This window comes from Nicotiana attenuata, chromosome 2 (assembly GCF_001879085.1).
Source record: "Nicotiana attenuata strain UT chromosome 2, NIATTr2, whole genome shotgun sequence".
Classification (NCBI taxonomy): domain Eukaryota; kingdom Viridiplantae; phylum Streptophyta; class Magnoliopsida; order Solanales; family Solanaceae; genus Nicotiana; species Nicotiana attenuata.
This window is the reverse complement of record NC_031990.1, coordinates 91,127,670-91,151,408: the sequence shown is the minus strand read 5'-3', so window position 1 is coordinate 91,151,408 and position 23,739 is coordinate 91,127,670. Positions and strand designations below refer to the sequence as shown.

Here is a 23,739-nt window from a genome sequence, read left to right as displayed (position 1 = left end):
AAAGAAATACAGGAATAGACAGTCAAGTATGGGAGGGGTAGCATGCTGCGGGGTTGGGGGGTGGGGGGGAGGGGGGAAATCAATTCAGAATAGAAAGACAACAGGTAAATGGAAGAAACAATACATCTCGGATATCCACAGAGAACCAGAAAGCAATAAGTGCACGGCATCACCCTTCGTGCTTTTACTCTCGTCCTCACCAAAACAATCAAGTAATGAAAATGTGCACGGCATCATCCTTCGTGCTTTTACTCTCGTCCTCACCATATAATCAATATAATCGGCACGGAAAGGTAAATCGTGCGGCACGACATCACCCTTCATGCTTTACACTCTTTCCTCACAATCATACACGACATCACCCTTCGTGCTTTACACTCTTTCCTCACAAAAACAATGCACGGCATCACCCTTCGTGCTTTAACTCTCTTCCTCACCCAAACAACAATCACAAGCAATAGGGCAAGGAAATAAATGAAATTACAATAAGAATCCCGGCAAGGGAACAATATTTCAACAACAAGTCCCAGCAAGGGACAACATCAAAACAACAACAATATTCCGGCAAGGAAATCAATATAATGATTCTTTTCTCCTTTTCGACTTTGTTTCATCATTCACTTCACAACTCGAGCCAATGCTCAAAAAGGTTTCAATTATCGCTCATCTTTCACAATTCGTTATACAACTTGAGCCAACGCTCCTCAATAATCAAACATCACAATTACTTCCACGAACTTTGCCCAATAAATAAAAATCATCACCAAGATATGAATAATACGACGAAGTCATACAAAATCACATTACGAGACTCACAGGCATGCTAGACACCAACGTATAGATACTCATCACTATGCCTATACGTAGTACTCAACAATTATCACAAAGCAAATAGAACTCGACTCTTAATCCCTCAAGCTAAGGTTAGAACAAACACTTACCTCGATGCCATAAACACAATTCACGTCTCAATTATCGCTTTACCCCTTAATTCCACCACCAATTCGCTCGTATCTAGCCATAAGTTACTTAATTATATCAATAAACGCTAAATGAATCAACTCCAATACATAAAAATAAGTTTTTCAAAGTTTTACCCAAAAAGTCAAAAATCGACCCCAGGCCCGCTTGGTCCAAACCCGAAATTCGGACCAAAACCCGATTAACCATTCACCCCCAACCCGGATATATAATTGGTTTTGGAATCCAACCTCAATTTGAGGTCTAACTCCCTAAATTTCAATATTCTTAGATTTTTCCCAAAATTTCCAATTCCACCATGAAAACCCTAGATTCTAGGATGAAATCTTGTAAAAAGAAGTTAAGCAGTAAAAAAAATGAGTTAGAAACCACTTACTAATGTTTTGGAGAAGAAAGGTTGTTTGAAAAATCGCCTCTTATGTTTTTGGGGTTTTGAAAAATGAAAAATAACTGAAAATCCCGTCTAAATATACCCGTCTCAGACCCCATGTGCGGACCGCACAAAATCTAGTGCGACCGCACAGCTCTCCATGTGGACTACAGTGACATGCATTAGTATGTTGGCAATAACTTTCTCTACAGATGTCCAAATTGTGATTCCTTTACCTTTCTGGAAACTAGACACGAAGGGCTACAATTTTCGTTTTTAAATCATCTCAAAATTCCTTGTAAATCAAAAGATATAGGCTTCCGAAGTAGGACAAGTGAACCTGTGCGGACCGCACAAAATCGAGTGCAGCCGCACAGCCCCCACCGCGGACAGCACCAAAACCAATGCGGTCAGCACTGGCGGGTTCAGAGATTTGCACTTCTCTGACCTGCGACATCCATGTTTTAAGCCTAAGACATCTCGGAACCTACCCGAAACTCACCCGAGCCCTCGGAACTCCAAACCAAGTGTGCATACTAACTCAAAGACATCATATGGACCTACTCGTGCGATCACATTATCAAAATAACATGTAAAATCATGAATTAAATCTCAAAACTCAACATTTTCATCAAGAACTCTCAAAGTTCATAACTCTTCAACCGGTAGTCCAACTAACGTCAAATAAACTCCATTTTTCATCAAATTTTACAGTTATCTTTCAAATACTATAACAAGTTTGTATCTGGCTCCAGAATCAAAATACGGGCCCGATAACAATGGTTTCAAACATTAATTCTTTTCTTCATTTCTTAGATAATTCAGTAAAATAATTTCTTTCAAAAATTGATTTCTAAGGCTTGGGACCTCGGGATTCATTTCCGGGCATACGCCCAAGTCCCATATTTTACTGCGGACCTCCCGGGATCGTCGGAACACGGATCCGGGTCCATTTGCTCAAAATGTTGACCAAAGTCAACCATAATCAAATTTTTAACTCTAGAAATTTCTATTTCTCATATTTTCACATAGAAGGCTTTCCGGATATAGGTCCGGACCACGCACGCAAATCAAGGTGAGGTAAAAAGGAGGTTTTTAGGCCTCGGAACACTTAATTTACTTGCAACACAAGTGATGACCTTTTGGGTCATCACATATAGACTAGTAATAGCTAAGAAGGTGCGATTCAATCTTTGGTGCTTTATATTTCAATCTAGATTGTCTTCGTTAGGTATTCCCTATATTCCGGCCAAAGATGGGAGCAAATGGTAATTTTTTCTTTTTCTTCTTTTCTAAAAATGTATTCCTCTTACGTGCATAAATTTACTTGCGTGAAATATTTAATAGAAGTAATATAGTTCTCAAATTATATTGTTTGACTCTTTGAATACCATGATCTTTTACCTAACATGATTGTTTTGAGATTTTTGTCTATCGGAAAAATAGTTTATTCGCTTTAACAGTAGTTTAAATTAAAAGGGAGTTAAAGGCAAGTGAATCGAGGATGATTCAAAACCTTTCACCAGCTAGTTTGATCTATGTGAATGGTATGAAAGTTTGAGATAAAAATGCCATCAATGAACGACATGACAATACTAAAGATATCAACAAAATAGAATAATCAACTTTTCGTATTGGCTAATGTTCTTTTTTGCTAAGATCATATAAATAAAGAAAGAGAGAGAGTTTTGTGTTGTAATAGACATGGATCCTGGCTTGGCTTTACTGGGAAGCTATCTATATAAAAAGCAAGAGCCTTTTTCGTGACAAGACTCTTCGACAGTACAAAAAGGATTGTTGAAAAGACGTCTCTAGTTCAGCAAAGCTCGATGATGGCTATTATCAAATGGTTAGTGAGGATACGAGGCCATTCACCATGATACTGTGGGTGTTGAATTTCCACGGGATCAGACTACCATGTGTCACATCCCCGTTGATGCACTTGGAATGTCAGGATTTTCACCTCATACAATATTTAGGTTGAATTGAGAGATTATTTAAGAGCTTTGGTTCACAATTCTCTTAGTTCATGTCAATTGAAACTAGATTGTATCATCCTACTAAGTTTTGCAACTACTTTAGTGTTGTGAACGATTTTTTACCTAAAAATAATTTAACGTGAAATATGATTTCAATACATGCGAAAGAGAACTTATGCATGATTGAAAAACTCAAAGAGCAAGCAACATAAGCAAAATAACAGAGTTTTGAGTCTTCCAACATATTTTCTACGTCCCTCGTATTCTTGCATGTGAATTAGATTGAAATTCTAAAGTTTGAATTGAAAAGACTAAAGTTAAAGATATATCTTGAAGTTTTGAACTGAAAAACTCATTATATCTTGAAAAACTAAATTTCAGGGCAATATTTGGAGAAGGAGCAGAAGCAATATATGCCCGAGTTTTGTTATGGCTAAACGTTAAATATTTTGGAAATATTGGCTAAGACTTAAACAACGGTGCTGAAACTCATAAAATGGCATAAGTAGGCCACTCGTAAGGGGTGATCTTTAACTTTTAGCCATTGGGAGGTCACCTGATCAAAAGTAAATTTTCTTAATTAAACTTGAAATTTTGCCCATTGGTCAGGTGACCTGCCCAGGTCTAAAGTTCAAGACTAGCTTCTTTCAAGGTTAACTTAAACGCTAAAATGGCTACTTCGTGCCATTACTACAAAAAATAACAAAACCAAATTGTATTTCATTGGGCCAGTCAACAGGCCTCAATTTCAATTTTCAAATCACGCAATGGGCCAAACGATCTCGATAGATAAACTGGGCCAAAGAAAAACCCTAGGCACCTTCGCATATAAAACCCTAACGCCTCCTCCTCTGTAGTTTTCTCACAGGTTAGAGAGAGAGAGTGACGAACAACACCGTCCAACAATGTCGAAGCGAGGTACAGTTCAATCTCTATCTCTTTTATCATTCTATGCAAAATCCATGTGTACTTTTATTGTTTGATCTCATATATTTTTCAAAAAAAAAAAACTCTGTATTATTCTCTGTATATTTACTATTTGATCTCATGTATTTTTTTCATATTTTTTTGAAAATGTAACGTTAAGTGTGAGATTTAGGGAACTTTTAGTATGTATAAATCCTAATTACTTGGTATTAGAATGAAATGAGCCTAATAGAGTAGAGCATGTACAAATTTTTCATATAGTCGACGCTAACTAGTTTGGAATTGAAAGATTTAATTTGTATAAATCCTATTTTTTCATTTTTTTCTTAAAAGTGTAATGTAAAAAGTATGAGATTTAGTGAACTTTAATTGATAAAACCTTAGAAAACAGATTTATACTATCGGGCTTAAATTGAAATGTGAAGCCTAATAGAGTGGATTAACATGTACATGAAAGCAATCACTATCTGTTCTGTGGAAATTCTCTCTGTATTTTTGTTGTTTGATCTCATGTATTTTTAAAAATTTCTGAAGATTTGATGTAGAACCTGTGAGATTTAGGGAATTTTTTATTTACACAACTCTTAAATACCTTAGAAAACAAATTTATGTGTATTAGAATGAAATGAGAAACCTAATAGAGTTGAACATGTATAGATTCTTCATGTACTGGTGTTTTATATAGTCATTCCCCACTAGTTTTTGGGATTGTAAATTAGTTGATTGATTGATTGTGATTAGTTAATTATGTTATACTGAAATGAGCCTAATAGGTAGTTGATTGATTAACCGACCCCGACTTGATTGAGATTGAAATGTGGTTGATTGATTGATTAATTATTTTAAAATCTGATTTTTGAGGTTGATAGGGTGGTACATGTACAACTAGTCAGCTAGTTGTTTTGACTGATTAATTAATTCCTTAAAATGTAAATTATGAGCCTAATAGAGTGGAACATGTACAAATGATTCGAGTAGTCTAATTTAGTTTGAAATTGTGACTAATTATTTTAAAATGTGATTTAAGGACGTGGAGGTTCCGCTGGGAACAAGTTCAGGATGTCACTGGGTTTGCCGGTGGCGGCAACTATTAACTGTGCCGATAACACTGGTGCAAAGAACCTTTACATCATTTCGGTGAAGGGTATCAAGGGAAGGCTGAACAGGTTGCCTTCAGCTTGTGTGGGTGACATGGTTATGGCCACTGTGAAGAAGGGTAAGCCTGATCTCAGGAAGAAGGTTATGCCTGCTGTTGTTGTTCGTCAGCGCAAGCCGTGGCGCCGAAAGGACGGTGTTTTCATGTACTTTGAAGGTATTTTCAGATACCCTTAGTTGTTTTTGTTGTTTTGAAATTGATTTTCTTTTCAGACTGTGAGTTTGCCGTTTTGTTTTGTTTAAACTTTTCCAAAGCACTGTAATTTTAGTTTTGGGTTTTCATTAGTTCAAGTTTTTGTCGGGTGTTATTTCTTTCTAGTTAGCAAGTTGTTTGTCCATGTGGAGATAAAAGTGTAGCTGAATATATCATCTCATAATTATAAATTACTGGATTAATATTTGTCTTCCTTGCTGTTGTTGTCTTGTTTGTTATATTACCTGTATTATTCTTCTCTCTGTTTGTATATTGGTTCCCTACATGATTATTACTTGTATCTGGGTAGTTCACTGAATTATTGAGAGTGTTTTGGAGCGGCTGTTAGAGAGGTCTGCACAGTATATGAAAACTTGTCTGCTGATGCTTCTCTTTTATTCGTGCAGATAATGCTGGTGTAATTGTGAATCCCAAGGGTGAAATGAAGGGTAAGTTATTTTATATTGAGTAGACTTTATTGCTATTTCGAAGACAAAAGAGATCACTAAAGTTACCTTTAACAGTTTTACTTCTGCATCTTTGTTTTTGAAGTCTGTTACTTCCTCCTTCCCAATTTACGCGGCATTCTTTCCTTTTTAGTCAGTCCCCCAAAAAATGTCGCGTTTCCTCATTTAAAAACCTTTTATCTTCAGAGTTCCTACGTTTCCCTAATGAATTGATTTACAACTACACAAATATCTACAGTTTGTTTTATACAACAAATTTCAAAAGTCTTTCCTAAACCCCGTGTCGAGTCAAGCAAGTATTACTTCAGAGTTCATACAAACATCCATTATTTCTATGAAAAGTCTTCTCATAACTTGACAATCAGTGTAATTGTGGTTAGCAATTCGGCGCAAGTAATCACACAGACAACACTAACAAAGCAAGTGGCAGATATAAAGAAATTGGTTCATCAATTGTAACATCTATCAATCCCGCAATTCCAAAACTGACTCATTAAGTGACTCTTGAGGGTAAACTATAAGACCAATAAGAGTTGTATTGTTTGACTATCAATGCCTTGTTGAATCTGCGTTTTACATGCCGGTCTATGTTATTCTTACCATGTATTTTTTCTGTTATGTAGGATCTGCCATTACTGGTCCCATCGGGAAAGAGTGTGCTGATCTTTGGCCAAGGATTGCAAGTGCTGCCAATGCTATCGTTTAGTTTGAGAATTGTGTTTTCCAATAGTTTATATGAGTTTTTGAATATCAGGGAGTTCTTTTCTTGGTAAGAATTATTAGTGCAACTGGCTATGAGAATTTTGCTGTACTCCAAAAGTTTTCATCTATGTAGGACATTACTGTTTCCTTTTCTTGTTGGTGTGTTTATTACTAGTAAAAGGAAAGCTAAGTTGACTTCATTGATTTTCCAACACTTTCATAGTTTTACACAAAACAAACTCCAAAGGTTTTGCTACATATCGCATGATATGAAGTTAAGATTTAAGGGGCATTGGCATTAAGATATTTGTCTTTTTTGGATTTGATGGGTTGAGTGACGATTCATAACCCAAATTTTACCAACCAAAAACTACATTTCCTTTTTCACCAAAAATAATTTTAACATAGCATTGACTTACTAAAAGCTGTTGTACAAATTCACAATAAAATTTGGTCATTCAACAAGAAAACAAATTCTGCTGGTCGCTATTTTGTTCTAATAGGAGAATATATTCTTCTCAAGCAACCACCAACTATTTTTAAGGGCTACAAATGATTGATTATAGAAATGGAGCTTGTTTTTTTAAATCTTTGTTTCATTATTAATCCAATGAAAAGGAAAGAAAGAGAATTTTCCAAGGAACTATCCATAGTAAAGCAAAAAGAAGAGTCAAATGGAGAGTGGGATATATACATAGAATATGTATTGAATGGACCGGTTGTGGTAGGGTGTCAAGTATCCTGTATTTATCAGAGGTCTTAAATTCGGGCTCTGTATTGAATATAATCGTTTTGGACAGGGAGCGCTTTACCTCAAAATGAGACTTCCCGACACAAATGACCAGCTCATAGCTTTTACATAAGAGATCAGTCTTATCTTTGGCATTATTGTGAGTGTATCAAATCATAAACTGCTGCCTCTTTTTTCCAACAATCATAAACTGCTGCCTCATCACAAAAGTGATGTTACACCACTAGGATAAGACCCTTTTGCTCTTTTTTTGGAGGTTTGGACCATAGGGATCTACTGGAAACATATTTTTGGTTGACCAGTTGGTATTGATCGCAACTTTACTCCAACAACAAACAACAGACCCAATGAAGTTTCAAAAATGGGTCTGGGAAGGATAGTATGTACGTATACCTTACCCCTACTTGAGAGGATAGAGATGTTGTTTCCGATAGACCATCGCCACTATTCTCCACTCACTGGAAATTTGAAAATGACATCCAATATTAGTGAACCTGATGCCTAGTTGGCCATATATAGAATCATTATACTTAAAAAGCACATGCCAAGTCTCCACTTTTTGAATAGTGGGCATGTCATTTGACTCATTTCTTATTAAGAGAATATTATCCATCTATATATACTATTAAGAATATTATCACTCTCCCACTAGTCCACTTATATATATATATATATATATACAAAGGTCGTTCAGACTTTGAAAAATTGTGGTTAAAGTCCCCTAAATTGAAGGCACAATAGATTGTCTTGAATTCATAAGTAGGTGAAGGGATGAAAATCTTGAGTTCAACAAGCTTGAAGAAGATCCAAATGTTGAAGTGGTGGCGGAGATGGAATAGTTTAGCACATATACCAGATAACTCTGTTATTACATTGGTCAATGTCGGACGAAGAGCAAGGATGAATGGATTCCAAGCACCGTGCATTATTAGAAAGTCGGTTTTGAGGTTCAAATCTCAGTGGAGACAAGCTCTGGGATGGCGAAGAAACTCTATGTGCTTCAGCTATGATGCTTACAGCTACTCTCGGAATTTTGATGATGGATGCTTTAAGGAACACCCTTCACCTTTAGTTCCTTGAAAAATTTTCATATTGGGTAATTTCTTTTTATCTGTTTAAATCTTGGTAAGCACATTTAACTGGCACATGTCCTAATTGGAAGTAGCAGTCGTTCGAGGTACATGCAAGTTGACACGACACACAACTGAAACATGAAGAGTAGAAGCTATCTCCATTTCTTGATATCATGAGTTGGATGCCAAGATTATGCTTAGCCATAAGTTAGCAATAGTTAGCTGGTGATCCTTTTCCTGTTTAATACAGAATATTGTGTTGAATCATTTATTTAGAGCCAGTAATTATTGACTACTTTGTATTGTGTTCTTACTGATGCTATATTCAGAATCTAAAAGCATACATGAAAAAATTAGGTATCTTTACACAAATAACCGGTTGGATTTATTGCTTACCCCTAGTTGGTATATATAGATTATACACTGATTAAATATAATTTTATTTATTTATATTTATATTTATATATATATATATATATATATATATATATATATATTATCAATTCGCCAATTATTTTTAGTTTAAGTAATTGGGTGAGCGGCTAGTTAGGTTAATTCTTCAAAAAATTTACCAGTGGGGAATTATATAATCTTCATATAATGGTTCAAATATGTATTAAAAAGAAAAGTGCGGGACAAATGCATAAATAACCATTCTCAGGAATGCTATTTAGAGATTAACCAGTACTTATTTTGTCCTGAAATTTTAAAATTAAAAATCTTAACTTCAGGACAACGCAAGATATTTTGTCCTTTAAATTTGAACTGAAAAAATAAAATTCATGACGTACCGGCTAATTCCTAAATAACAGCCCTTTAGAGTTGCTACTTGGTGTCATTTCTATGATGCTTTATCAAGTTTGTTTTATCAAAAAATGACTCAAACACGAGAACTTCGATTAAGGATGAATAAGTCATATTCATTCCACCACAACTATTGGTGGTTCTCTACTCGAATCTGTTTGTACTCTGTTAAAAAACAAGGCTGAATACATCTAAAATTAGTGCATCATCATCAGTTTATCATAAAATCTTCACTAAAATAAGGTTGAATACATCTAAAATTGCCACCGTTTTTCGTTTAAATACCTCAAGTAGGCTTTACTCCGATTGAACATCTGTAGTTGGCCTAAAGTGTACGAATCAAACATATTTTGCTGACGTGATTGATAGCGTGAGTTGCATCTATATAATGCTCATGTTCATTGTCTTCTACTTATGTCCTTGGAGTTTTTTCGACACATAAATGTATGTTCATACACAATTTTATTTGTAATTACTCTATTTTCAGTTAGAAAAATCTACTTATCGTGATTTACTTTTTAACAAACTATAATAGCATCAAGCCTAAGAGCATTCTATACGGTGCCACTCACGCTCTCAATCATGTCAGCAAAATGTGTCTAAAGTACATGTGTATGAGAGAAAATAACTTTTTTCCGATTGAACACATGTGTATGATGTTATTTGGTGATTGAACACATGTGTACATAACATCATACACATCAGAAGTACATGTGTATCACAAAATAACATCATAAATACTTACTAATTGAACAAGTACATGAAATATGTTTTCAGAAAATAATTATCACTACATTATAGTTAATTAATATACAATCTCACTTTAATTTCTCACTTAAGCATGATAAATTAGTATAATTTAATATAAATACTTATGCGGATAAAAATTTTACGGAAAAATAGAAAGGAGAGAGAGAAAATTTATGCAGATAAATATTTCGAGCAGTGATCAGACCAACTTTTAGCTTCATAAATAATATTGCGCCAATTTTCTGGATATAGAATATGATTTTTCCATATTTAGTACGAATATTAAATTGATCTAATCATTTTATGTAAAATCAAATTTTGGCTTCTTGCTTTATCTTTTTTTTTTGGTTTCACATCCGCTGTCCGGTACCCACATTGGGGCCCGACTAAATCCGAATTCGCGTCGGGAAGTCCCACATTTGGGGGTAAAGCGCTCCCTAACAAAGGCGACTCCATACCCAGGGGCTCGAACTCGAGACCTCTGGTTAAGGATGAGGAATACTTACCACTCCACCACAACCCTTGTTGGTTGGTTTCTTGCTTTATCAAAACAGAATATGTATTTTCAGAAACTACAAAGAAATAAACGTCGGACAAACTATAGAATAAGTGAAAACATGACAATTTCTTTTTACTTTTTATTTTTATTTTTTATATTCGATTTCTGATATCCGTATTAAACTTTAATTAATTAGGGATTCACGTTGCGTAAAACTCATAAATAGAGAAAATATTTTTTTTACCGAAAAAGTTCTCTACTCAAAGGTTGAACAAGAAATCTTTGATTAAATATGACGAAATTCTACTTATCCCGCCATAATCCTTGACAATTTATTCGATCTCTTGCTAGTTAAATCATAAGAACCAATCAAACGTTGGAAGCAATTATGCCAAAGTCCAAAGGAGGAAAGAGAAAAAAGAGAAGAAAATCATGGAAAAATTAAATAATATAGAAAAGTTATATAATATCTTATGTCATATATGATTAGTTGTTTGGTTCAATTTCCGTTTAACCTTTTTGCTTTTGTTTAAAATCAGACCAAATCAATTCTTAATAATTTCTAATTTTAATACCAAATAATCTATCGGAAATAGTTTTTCGCCTCTTTCAGGATAAGGGTAAGGATGCATACATTCTATTCTGCCCAGACTCTATTTGTAAGAATCCATTGAATTGTTATTGTTATTATAATACCAAATGAATCCAGAAAAGTTACACGTCGATTTTAGTTACTTTTTTGGTTTGGTATTTTGATTTTTTTAAACTTCTTTATTTACCGGGTAAAAGATTTAAAAACAAGAGAAGAATAACAAATAAACGAAGGGCACAAAAAGATCCCATTTTGGCCTATTGAATCAAATACTCTATATTTCGAGAGAAATTCAAAAATAGCCAGATTTACAAGTGGTCGTTAAAAAATAGCCCAATTTCAAAAGTAATCGAAATTTAGCCACTTTTCATATAAAGATAAATCTGAGCGAAAACACTGTTCAAAACCCGAAAAATACGCCAGTATATTATGCTGGAGTTTCAGCATAAGTATACTTGAACTCCAGCATATTATATTGGAGTTCCAGGATAAGTATGCTGGAACTCCAGCATAATATAAATAGAGTTCCAGCATAAGTACACTAGAACTCCAGGATAATATACTGGAGTTCCAGCAAAGTATACCGGTCCAGTATAATATGCTGGAAGTTCATACACAAGTGCTCGAATCTCCAGTATATTATACTGGAACTTTCCATGTGTTGGAGTTCCAGCATAATATGCTGGAAGTTCATACACAGGTGCACCGAACTCCAGTATATTATGCTGGAGCGCTCTCTGTTGCAGCAAAATAGTGGCTATTTTTCATTGACTTGGTAAACGCTGGCTATTTTTGAATAACCAGTCCGAAAACTGGCTAGACGGTGCTATTTTTACCTATATTTCTGGTATTAACTTAGTTGGAATCAGCATTAAGAAATGCTTAGAAGATTTACCATAATTAGATTTTATTATTAAAATCTAATTAAAGATGAACAAAATTCATAAACTATTTAGCAGAGAAAAAATATTAGCCGATTTCTTTAATTTCATTCATTCACGTTTTGATAGATAGAGTTATCCAGTATTTATACTAGTAAAAAATAATAGTAATTATTTTCTAAAATCAGTAGAAATGCGTGTAGACTTAGCTGAACACTAGGATTATAATTATAATAAAAATTTCACACACTTCATATCGTTCACTAAACAACAGAAAAAGATGAACCTCGAAAGGCATATGAGTGCGCATCTCGTAAACAAATACCGCGCGGGAGTCTTAGCCGGTCAATGTCATCTTGGCCCCTAAGGCACTATTCTTACACCTCAAAAGTTGACTAATGCTCAACGACGACGACGACGACAACAACAACATATGTAGTAAAATCTCATTAGTGGGGTCTAGGGAGAGTAGAGTGTACGCGGACCTTACCCTTACCCCGAAAAGGGTAGAAGACTGTTTCCGGGTGACTCTCGGCTCAACAGGAGAGACAATAATATCAAAAAAGAAACAAGAGAAAAGGCATGCAACAACAAAGAAAATAACAACACGACTAAGTGAAAGGACAATAACACAAAACTACTCAAAACAACAATGTGAACACAACATAGACCACTAACAAACCTAAACAAAACTCTATCAGATTATCCGGTACAAAGAGGGAAGAACTCTCGACTACCCCCTAGCCTACCACCCTAATGCTCGACCTCCACATGTTCCTATCAAGAGCCATGTCCTCGGAAATCTGAAGCCGCACCATGTCCTGCCTGATCACCTCGTCCCAATACTTCTTAGGTCGCCCTCTGCCTCTTCTCCTACCTGCCAAAATCAACCGCTCACACCTCCTAACCGGTGCATCTAGGCTTCTCCTCCGCACGTGTCCGAACCATCTAAGCCGCGCTTCTCGCATCTTGTCATCCACGGGAGCCACGCCCACCCTCTCCCGAATATCTTCTTTTCGAATCTTATCCAGCCTAGTGTGCCCACACATCCATCTCAACATCCTCATTTCTACTACTAATGCTGAATGAGGAGAACTTACAAAATTAATTAAATTTCACGGTACTATTAGTACACTCCAAAAGTTGACTAGTGCTTAACGAGGAGAATTTATAATTAAATTTCACTGTACTATTCGTACACCACAAAAGTTGATTAGTGCTGAACGAGGAGAATTTATAAAATTAATTAAATTTGATAATGAATAGTTTTTTTTTTTCACCACATGTGCACCCATAAAGCAGTCCACTCATTATCCAATTTGCATGCCTTTTATAAAGTGGGATCCCTCACTGTCATATTCCCACTTTGCTTTGTATTTACCCCCAACACTCACCCAATAATTTATTACTCATCAAATTCAATAATTTTACTTAAAAAATTGCTCCTATTTAGGTCCATATTATTTACTCCATCCGTCTCATATTAATAATTATGATTATCGAAAATAGTTGTCTCAAATTATTTGTCATTTTAGAAATTCAAGATAAAATTAATTATTTTTTTCCTTATTTTTTTTACCCTTAGTAATAATTGTTCTTGAAGATAGAGATAACACATAAATAGAATAAATATTTAATGAAAAGAGATTATATCTTAAGACATAAATAAGGGTAGAATTGTCTAACCCCTTTGCTAATTAATACTTATTTCTTAAGGGATGTGTAAAAAAGAATAATACAACATATAATATGAGACGGAGGAGAATATATTGTAAAGTTTTTACACACTCCTCAAAAAAATATTTAATAATTTTAATCTTAAAAATATTTTTTAAACTATTTTATTTATCTCTTAAACGTCACACTTAAGTAATACTTCATTGATTGAAGTTGTAAAGATAAATTTGACACACACAAAAAAGTAGTAATACATAGCTTGTTAATTTTTTTTAAAAGTAAAATATTTTGAAATGAATTCAGTTTGCTGTAGAAAAGGAAATTGAAGGGAAAATAAATATATTAGATAATTTAAGAAGTTAATTAATTAAATATCTTTTCTGGGTTTTTTTAAAAGAAAAAAATTAATACCGAAACAAACCAAGTCAAAGAAGATGTCTTTATTCTTTTCCTAACTTGGTTTCAATTTTAATTTTTTATTTTTTTGGTTTTTTTCTTAGAATAGGACTCTTATTATGTTATATGCCATTTACATACAGATTTATACAATCAGTATTTTGTTGTAGTTTTGTAGTAAAAGTACAAAATCAGCAGCGAAAGAAAAACCCAAATAAAATAAAATCATCAAAAAACTTGCAGTCGTCACCGTTCATTTTCCTTTCAAATTCGCCGGCGACCGGAACCCTCAAATTTTTAGGTATTAATTTCCTATACGCTTTTCTTTATCTTCATTAATTTTTTCTTTTTAAAATAATCCGAATTTCTTAGGTATCTAAATTGTTATTCAACAAAATATATTTGATGCAAGCTAGGATTTATAATGTTTCCATGCATTACTGTAGCTTTATTTGTTTTGTTTTTTAATTTTTAGTTGTTAGTCTTATTTAATTGGAGCAGCTAAATCGGTTTCTGATTATTTGAAAGTTTTAATCTTGACTTTATTGTCTAAAATTCTGTAAAGAAATTTATTCAGTTTATTTGGTTGTGGCATTGAAGTAAAGACAGAAGCTTTAAGTTATTGTAGTTATTCTTATGCTAAATTAACTTTGATATCAACTCCATACTAAACTAAAGGCAACGGATGAAGAAAGGTGGCTGGCAGGGGCTAGAAACGGATTCAGGATTTGAAGTTTATGGGTTCTTGTAACAACCTTAAGTTAAATATTCAATAATAATTGGATTCACCGTCAATATTTATAAATATTTAGTAGGTTTCTTAATCCATATACATGGTCCGGACAAAAGCTACTAGGTTAACGTAAACCCGCTACCAATTTTCTAGATTCGCCTCTAGCAGGGCCTGAGCTAGGTTGTGCGAGGGGGTTCAATTAAATCCCCTTCGCTTAGAAATTATACTGTGTAAATAAGGAAAAACAAATTTCTTGATTATATATAAATTGTTGAATTCACTTTGACATAAGGTAAGATTCTATCTTAGTGGTAAAGGGGGGTTCAACAATTGCTTTAGGTCATAGGTGTGAACCTTCGGTGTGACATTTTAGTAATTTTTTGAATCCAATTTTTTTTATCCAACCACCACAACAACAACAGACCAGTGTAATCCCACAAGTGGGGTCTAGGGAGGGTAGTGTGTACGCAACCTTACCTGTGATTTGTGAAGGTAGAGAGTAAAACAGATCCAGTGTAATCCCACGAGTGGGGTCTGGGGAGGGTAGTGTGTACGCAACCTTACCTACCTTGTGAAGGTAGAGATGTTTCCGATAAGACATTTTCTTGAATCCTCTTGTAGGAAATTCTGCTACAGGTGGCCCGTCCTCAATAGACATGTTTTATGAATGAACTGGGGCTTTTTCCTTGTAGTGTGTGACTTAGTCAATCTCTTATCAAGTTGTAAGAGGACTAGATGCCCGCTTTCGAATTCCCCCCTCAAGAGAAACAAAATGCTGCATTAGTCTTGTAATGTTTTCATAAGTCCTTTTTTCTACCATACCACAAGCTCTATGTATGCTTCGAGTTGAATCGATCTTCTTGTTATGTTCTAACCTCCCTACGAATAGATATGTTCCTGCATGGTTTAAATCCGTCCTATAGTATGGAAGGATTAGTGTCTACATACAATTCATATTTCTTAGTACTTTTTCATTGGCATTTCTATAGCAGATCTTTTTATCAGCGGTTATTTTTCGAGACATGCTATGTCTTTAAAGTTATGACAGTAATGAGTTCTCTTGGGTGGTCGGAAACCTAAAATTCAAACTAGCATCAAGTTTCGTAAAGAGTATCATGCTTACAGAATGACTATAGCTATATAAGATATTCTACATGTTGGTGCCAGTTGTTTAGATTTCGCCTTGTTAGTGAAGTTAGCTATCATATGTTTGAAAACTGTAACTATCTCTTTGTTTTTAGCCTGTAGCTATCATGCAACCATTTGGTTAATGTTTCCTACTGATGAACTACTTTTCACCGTCAAATTTGATTCTAGTTGGGGAATACTGATATTCTCTTGTACGCTCTTTTTCAGTTTTAGTAATTTGTTTTCATGTATTTTAATTCAGCTCTATCATCTGTCTGAGTTTTCCAATTTTTATTCTTTAGGATAGTAACAATAACTTTTTCCTTAATGATTTAGTCTAGTTCTAAGCACCACGGGTTTTCAACAACCTTTGAGGAAACTTGTTAGTGTGCTGTTCCGTTTTGTGCTTATTAGCTCTCTAAGTTTTTTATTTCCTTTCTTGTGATGCAGGAATCAGCCTTTGCCGTAAGTGACAAAAATGCTAGAAGATTCTATTTAAGGTGAATTTAGTTGTGTTTGGTAGTCCTAAAATAGGATATGGAGGCGCGTCCTACTTTATCCGTCCAGAGGGCGGGCGCGCATCAACTCAGTAATTTTGGAGCATCAGGAGCTCATTCTTCATTACCCGTGCTTCCAGCAAGTTTGGAGGACAAATATCCTATGTTGCCGAGGGCTGTCCTTTCTTCATTGCCTTCAAACAGTGGGGCGGTCGGTCATTTGTTGTCCTCATCATCAGGATTCTCTACCAATCTTCACTTTTCATCTGTTCTTCCTCATGAAGAGCATTCTGCACCTATACCTTTCATTTCTCAGTCAACAAATAATGAGGCATTAATCCCATTAGCTAATTCCGGAGTTCTTCAATCTGCAGCATCAAGCCAGTATCTTAATGAAAATAATGAACCCTGGTGTACAGCGCCATTGCCTGATTACCTTGATTACTCGTTAAATACCCCCGTCCACAACACTCAACTAGATTGTAGCAATACAGGTGATTGTCGCATCCCATCTGAGGATCTTAGTAAACAAAGTGATTGGCCGGAATGGGCTGACCTTGTAATGAATGATGATGATGCTCTGACTTCTAACTGGAACGACATCATGTTAGATACTAGCATTGCTGATGCCGAGCCAAAGGTCAGTTTTGTTCTATACCAACTGCTGGATTTTTATTCATCTTAATTTGCTTTTTGTTTTCTTACTCTCCTTTCAATAATTAAAAAGGAGACGGCTCTTACATTTCTTTGTTGTGTGATTAAAGATGCAATATCAGGAACAAAAACAACCATCAAATTTCCCAGTACACCAAGGCCAACCATTGCAGCAAATTCCTACTGCATCTGTAGAAACATCTGCCATTGTTCCTGCATCATCCACTGCAAGTGGTGCTTCATCGAAGCAACGAATGCGTTGGACACCAGAACTTCATGAAGCGTTTGTGGAAGCAGTCAACAAACTTGGTGGAAGTGAAAGTACTTCGCTCTCCTTACTTTGCATATTAAATAAGTATTGGAGTGTTGTCTAGCTCGATAATTCTACTTTGAAATACAGGAGCTACTCCCAAGGGTGTGCTGAAGTTAATGAAAGTTGAAGGTTTGACCATTTATCACGTAAAAAGCCATTTGCAGGTTTGTTCTGCTCTTTGTATTTTCAAAGTTAGATACTTTCACATATAGACATGCTGTATTATTTAACTGATGGAGTTTTGATACAATTTCTTATAATGCAGAAATATCGAACAGCTAGATATAAACCAGAAGCATCGGAGGGTATGCAGCTATTTCTTTTTCCCTTGTGTGTTTTTTACACGTGTCTTAATTTTGTCTCTGTTCTCAAAAGTCGTTAAAAAAAATTGAGTTTTAGGGCCTGCGTATTTGTTACTCGAGCCAGTAGATGTCTAATTTTTTGTTTTGTTTTTGTAATTAAAAAATTTAGTTTCTTCTTTTCTTATAAGTGAAAAAAGTTGTGTTTTTTGTGTGTGTATATGTGTGCATTATTTTTAAGCTATGTGGAGTTATTGGTTTTTTTGGTGCTATTTCATATATCATCATTGAATCACAAGAGGTTAATAAAAGTATATGTTGAATACACTGACACTTCTCAATCTTCTTTTTTTTTTTTTTGCATAGTAGCAGATGATGAAGATAAGATTTTAGATAGTAAAGATCAACAATTTATCATTTGTATGGTGATTGCCTTTGTGTAAATAGGAGCTTTTTTTGTTTTGTTTTTAGTTCATGCTAAATATGCAAGCTATGGTTCACAGAATCTCACCGTATGAAACCTATGAGGTTTATGTTACTTGAACAAGAAAGCCACACTGACAATATTGACCTTCTCCCCTTCCGTCCCTCCGTCCCCCCTCCTGAAAATGGAGCTGAGATTTCGGGATTTACATTTAGTGCTTTCTTTGTATAATATGCTTATAGCTTTGACTAAATGTTTCTTAACAAATAAAGGAAAAAGAAACATGGAATTTTGCTCTGTAACTTTAATATGACATGGCATTTGCCCATATCTTAGGAAATTAATTTTTTGAGACGTGTCAAGGACGTGAAATAATATATGCGTGAAAGGTGTAACATAGCAAACTGGTAAAAATTTGGCACTTTAACTGGTATTATTAACTTCATATACGGTTGCCAAGATAATAAGAAACTAGTCAAAGTTTGCACTATTTAACTGGAACAAGTAAACTTCAAAAGCCACTGCCGAAATCTCCTAAGTTTTTGTTTGTCTTCTTCTAAAAAGCCAAATGGATTTATCCCTAACATATTATCGTTCTCTTTTTGTGATCAGAGATTATTGGTGCTTGGAGAATGCTGATAATCTTCTATATTTGTCAGGCTTTTATATTTCCTTTCACTCAAATTATTGTTTGCTGAAGCCCCTTTATTTTTTCCCCTCTCATAACAGGGTCCTCTGAGAAGAAAGAGTCATCTGTTGGCGATTTGTCAGCTCTGGACTTAAAAACGTTAGTAGTTGGGTCCATTGCCTCTGTTTTCTGGCTTAATGATATGCATCATTTGAAATTTGGATAAGATTTGATATTCTCTTGTGCATAAGCTAATGAGTGTATTGCCTACTTCCAATGGCATGTATTTGGGGCATAATGTGCTTAATTGATGTTGCTTATAATGGACTTTGTTGACAGTCTGGTGCTTTTGCCATATGGCTGTAGACGGAAAACATAAACCACATAATGAGATATAGTGGCTTCAATAATTTTATTATCTAGATTGGTACAACCTTGCATGAACCTATTCGGAGAAATAGATATTCCATTTGGTCTGGTATATGTATAAGGTAATTCCAAAAAGACAAAGGGTGAAAATGACGGGGAATATGAAAATTTATTGAAGGATCTACTTGTCAAAAGTAGGATTTTATTCAGGTTGTCAACAAAATTGGAAGATAAGGGAAAGGAAAATATTGGAAAAGTTAAGTTAGGGCTCTGATAGATGGAGGTAAGACAGCTGGAATAGTTCTATGTGCACATGTAATGTAGAACAGGTCCTTTAAGTAGAATGGCATGGTGGCTTAAAGGGCTCTATTTGAATCGCTATGAAGTTTTCCCCTCATAATTAACTGTAACCTGTACTCTCGTGTTGTCTTTGTTATATGATGTGTTTGGGTTTCGATGCAGGGGTATTGAGATCACTGAAGCATTGCGGTTACAGATGGAAGTTCAGAAACAGCTGCATGAACAACTTGAGGTATAAATTCTTGCCTTAGCAACATAATCTTGTGCAGGGGTGTATCTAGGTGATGGGGTATGGGTTCACGCGAACCCATGCTCCTCTCCCAGACCATATATTGCAATACTATATTTCTTCAAAACTACTTGAATATACTTGTGTACACCCAAGCTCAAAGTGTCCTATGGTGCAATGAATAGTGCACCTCTACAAGTGAAATCAGTGGTTCAAATCCCACTCCGATCGGCTTTGTTTTCGACATGGAGTATAAATATATATGTGAAACTCACCAAAATTGCAAAAAAATATAATTTTGAACCTATAATTTTAAAAGTGTAATGGGTTCATGATAAGAGCCTAACATCAAATCCAACAACAACAACAAACCCAGTGTAATCCCACAGGTGGGGTCTAGGGAGGGTAGAGAGGCTATTTCCGATAGACCCTCGGCTTCAGAAATACTAAACAGGAAGCACCAACAATAACAACACAAGAAAAAAAACAAAGACACATAAACTATGTGTAATAACAAAGATCTAAAAATAAGAAATACAAGAATACTACTAGCAATACTGGTAAGAATGACACAATATGGAATAACAAAGATCTAGGAACACGAAAACGTAAGAATAATACTAATAATACTAATAATACTGGTATGATTAGGAGAAACTCTCGACTATCTATCAACCTAACATCCTAATTCTCGACCTCCACACCTTCCTATCGAGGGTCATGCCCTCGGTAAGCTGAAGCAATGTCATGTCCTGCCTAATTACCTCTCCCCAATACTTCTTTGGCCTACCTCTAGCCTTTCGCAAACCGGTCATGGTCAACCTCTCACACCTCCTAACCGGGGCATCAGTGTCTCTCCTCATCACGTGCCCGAACCATCTCGGCCTCGATTCCCGCAATTTGTCTTCCACAGGGGCCACTCCCACCTTGTCCCTAATAACTTCATTCCTAATTTTGTCTTTACTGGTATGCCCACACATCCATCTCAACATCCTCATTTCTGCTACTCTCTTCTTCTGGACATGGGATTTCGTGACTGGCCAACACTCAGCACCATACAACATAGTCGGTCTAACTACCACTATGTAGAACTTGCCCTTAAGTCTTGGTGGCACATTCTTATCACACAAAACACCAGATGCGAGCCTCACTGAACTTGCACTCCAAGTATTGTGTTTTCGTCCTACTCAACTTGAAACCTTTAGACTCCAGGGTCTGTCTCCAAACCTCCAACCTAGCATTTACCCCGCAGCGTGTCTCGTCAATCAGCATTATATCATCTGCAAATAACATACACCATGGCACCTCCCCTTGGATGTGTCGCGTCAACACATCCATCGCCAGAGCAAATAAAAAATGGGCTAAGAGTTGATCCATGATGTAACCCCATCAGCACAGGGAAGTGTTCTGAGTCTCCTCCCACAGTCCTCACCCGAGTTTTAGCACCATCGTACATATCTCTAATCATCCTAGTGTACGTTAGTGGGATGCCACTAACCTCCAAACATCTTCATAGAACCTCCCTCGAGACTTTGTCGTAGGCTTTCTATAGGTCAATGAACACCATATGCAAGTCTTCTTTCTTCCTCTCCCTATACTGCTTCACCAGTCTCCTCACAAGATGAATGGCTTCTGTGGTCGACCGTCCTGGCATGAATCCGAACTGGTTCTCAAAAATCGACACACTTTCCCTCATCCTCCTCAGCCTAACATCAAATTCGTCAAATATAAATTCTAGATCTACCTCTTCATAATAGTGCGTCCATCTTCTTGAGTTCCTGAATCCACCTCTGGTGTTTCTAGTTTCAGTTTGATAGGTCATCACTGTTTGCATCATCCGCAAGAAATTGCGTCCTTAATATGAGCATATAGAAGATTCCTTGTCATGCATTATTTTGTTGGAGATTGCTTTTAACTGCTGTCTTTGTGGTATAAAATAGTGGCATGGCATGGCTTTTCTTTTGCCCTTTCTGAAGTTAAAGGTGAAGCTTTTGGAATATCTCAATATAATTCCTATATAACCACAACAGAAGTAGTTCCTTAACAACAACAAAAAATCCAGTGTAATTCCACAATTGGGGTTTGAGGATGGTAGTGTGAATGCAGCATTACCCCTACCTTGCGAAGGTAGAGAGGTTGTTTCGGATGGAGAAGTTGTTCCTTTAAAAAAAATAAAAAATAAACAATAAACAATAACAACAGAAGTAGTTAATTTGTGCTTCTCTTCTTTGATTATTGTTGAAATAATTGATCTTGAGTTTCTCACTGTTTAATTTTGGTGCGGAATCAACTCTTTCATGGGCATGAACTCTATACCTCTATGATGCTGATAGATGAATGAATTGCCCGCTCATTGAATCCAAGGAAAGCTTGCGTGGTATCATATGTAATGCGTGCTTTTATTGTCACAAACTTTTACAGATTCAAAGAAATCTGCAGCTGCGTATAGAAGAACAAGGGCGATATCTCCAGGAGATGTTTGAAAAGCAATGCAAGTCGATTCCGAGTATTGAGTTGGTAAAGGCCTCATCATCCATAGCTGATGCCTCTGCCCAGTCGACAGATGCAGTTCAACGCTCCTCAAACAAAAATGATCCAGGAGTGCCACCAGGCAATCCTCAAGAAGCAGGAGATTATGTAACTCAAAAGGTGGGGGAGAAGCAGAAAGAGCAAGAACGAGAAGAACTTGAAAATCCTGAGACAAATATTTCAAGCTCATCAAATACACCACCAACGAAGCGTGCTAAACTGGATGAATAATCTTATGCAGTTCGCAAACCTTTTGGTAGGATATTAAGTTCCTATTGATGTTTGGAACATCAAATTCTTGAGTAAACCAGCTTTAACATTTTTGGTATCCCTCCCATAGATTATTCAGACGGGCCTGGTTTGTCCTCTGCTTCAAGATACATGATAAAGAAATATCAGGATTTTCCTTTTGTATTGTTAATATATGGTGTTTTTAAGAGTTATTCTTGGAAGAATTGAGGAACTATAGATGGTCTTTAAAGCTTATTTGTAGCACTCCTGGTGTCTAATCCGCTGTTAATTAGCATTTGAGCAACTAACATTATGCACCTGCATCTAATGTATATATTGTTGGGTAACGCTAACATCCTGCCTATGGCGAGGCCAAGGTGAAGGGATAGCCGGGGTCGAGATCATGGTTGAATAAGGTGCCTGCTTGGTAGGCTTTGTTAAAAAATAAAGTTGCTCCTTTGTTATCAGTTACTATAACTTTTGGTACGATGGTAAGTGTTTGATCATATATATATATATATATATATATATATATATATATATATATATATATATATCGCATAGCCTGATTATACACTATAAAAATCTTACTGGAATGATGTGATTCGAAGTACGAGAACCAATTATAACAATTTTAAAAAATATAAAATCTACTTCCTTCTATTAACAATAAGAGTCCATTTTTTTTTCTTCAAAAGATTAAAAGAAAAAACATTGTATGCGCGAGGGATTGGCATGATGCATAAGCAATCTCTAACCTGTCTAACGTGTCATTTACATAAGCTTTATTTGCTATTTCAAATTACCACTTACTCATGGTAAATTGACATAGTTTAGTGAATGTACACTGTACCAATAAGATTTTCTCTTTACACCTATCTGGAGATGGTTTCATTTTTTTTATTATTACCAAGAAATTCCCACGGGGAGTGGCATATCATTTGAAACTCTAATGAGTTTGCACATCTATCGTTCTCACTTAGATACTAGGCTTTTGTCTACGACAAGATTAAAACTGGTGACTTCTTGAAATTAAATCTTGGAGCCTTTCTGTGATCACACCAGATGACATGAAAAGCCTTGGGACTTGCCAGACTGCATACAATCCTACAACAAAAGCATGGAAGTTGGCAATTTACTTGGCATTTATCAAGAGTGGTTGACATATCCAAGCAAAATGGACACAAGAATTGTACATGGATCATGTA

The 23,739-nt window shown here is 35.6% G+C and overlaps 2 protein-coding genes across 2 annotated transcripts; both read left to right on the top strand.

Moving 5' to 3' along the window:
- LOC109214904 (60S ribosomal protein L23) lies at positions 4,142 to 6,974 on the top strand. Its single transcript, XM_019378868.1, has 4 exons — positions 4,142 to 4,248; positions 5,285 to 5,569; positions 6,013 to 6,054; positions 6,696 to 6,974. Exons 1-4 carry the CDS (start codon positions 4,236 to 4,238, stop codon positions 6,776 to 6,778), a joined length of 423 nt encoding a protein of 140 aa, XP_019234413.1. The 5' UTR covers positions 4,142 to 4,235; the 3' UTR covers positions 6,779 to 6,974.
- On the top strand, positions 14,272 to 22,808 carry LOC109214893 (protein PHOSPHATE STARVATION RESPONSE 1-like). Its single transcript, XM_019378859.1, has 8 exons — positions 14,272 to 14,498; positions 16,509 to 17,195; positions 17,320 to 17,530; positions 17,610 to 17,686; positions 17,788 to 17,827; positions 18,975 to 19,032; positions 19,705 to 19,774; positions 22,193 to 22,808. Exons 2-8 carry the CDS (start codon positions 16,596 to 16,598, stop codon positions 22,529 to 22,531), a joined length of 1,395 nt encoding a protein of 464 aa, XP_019234404.1. The 5' UTR covers positions 14,272 to 14,498; positions 16,509 to 16,595; the 3' UTR covers positions 22,532 to 22,808.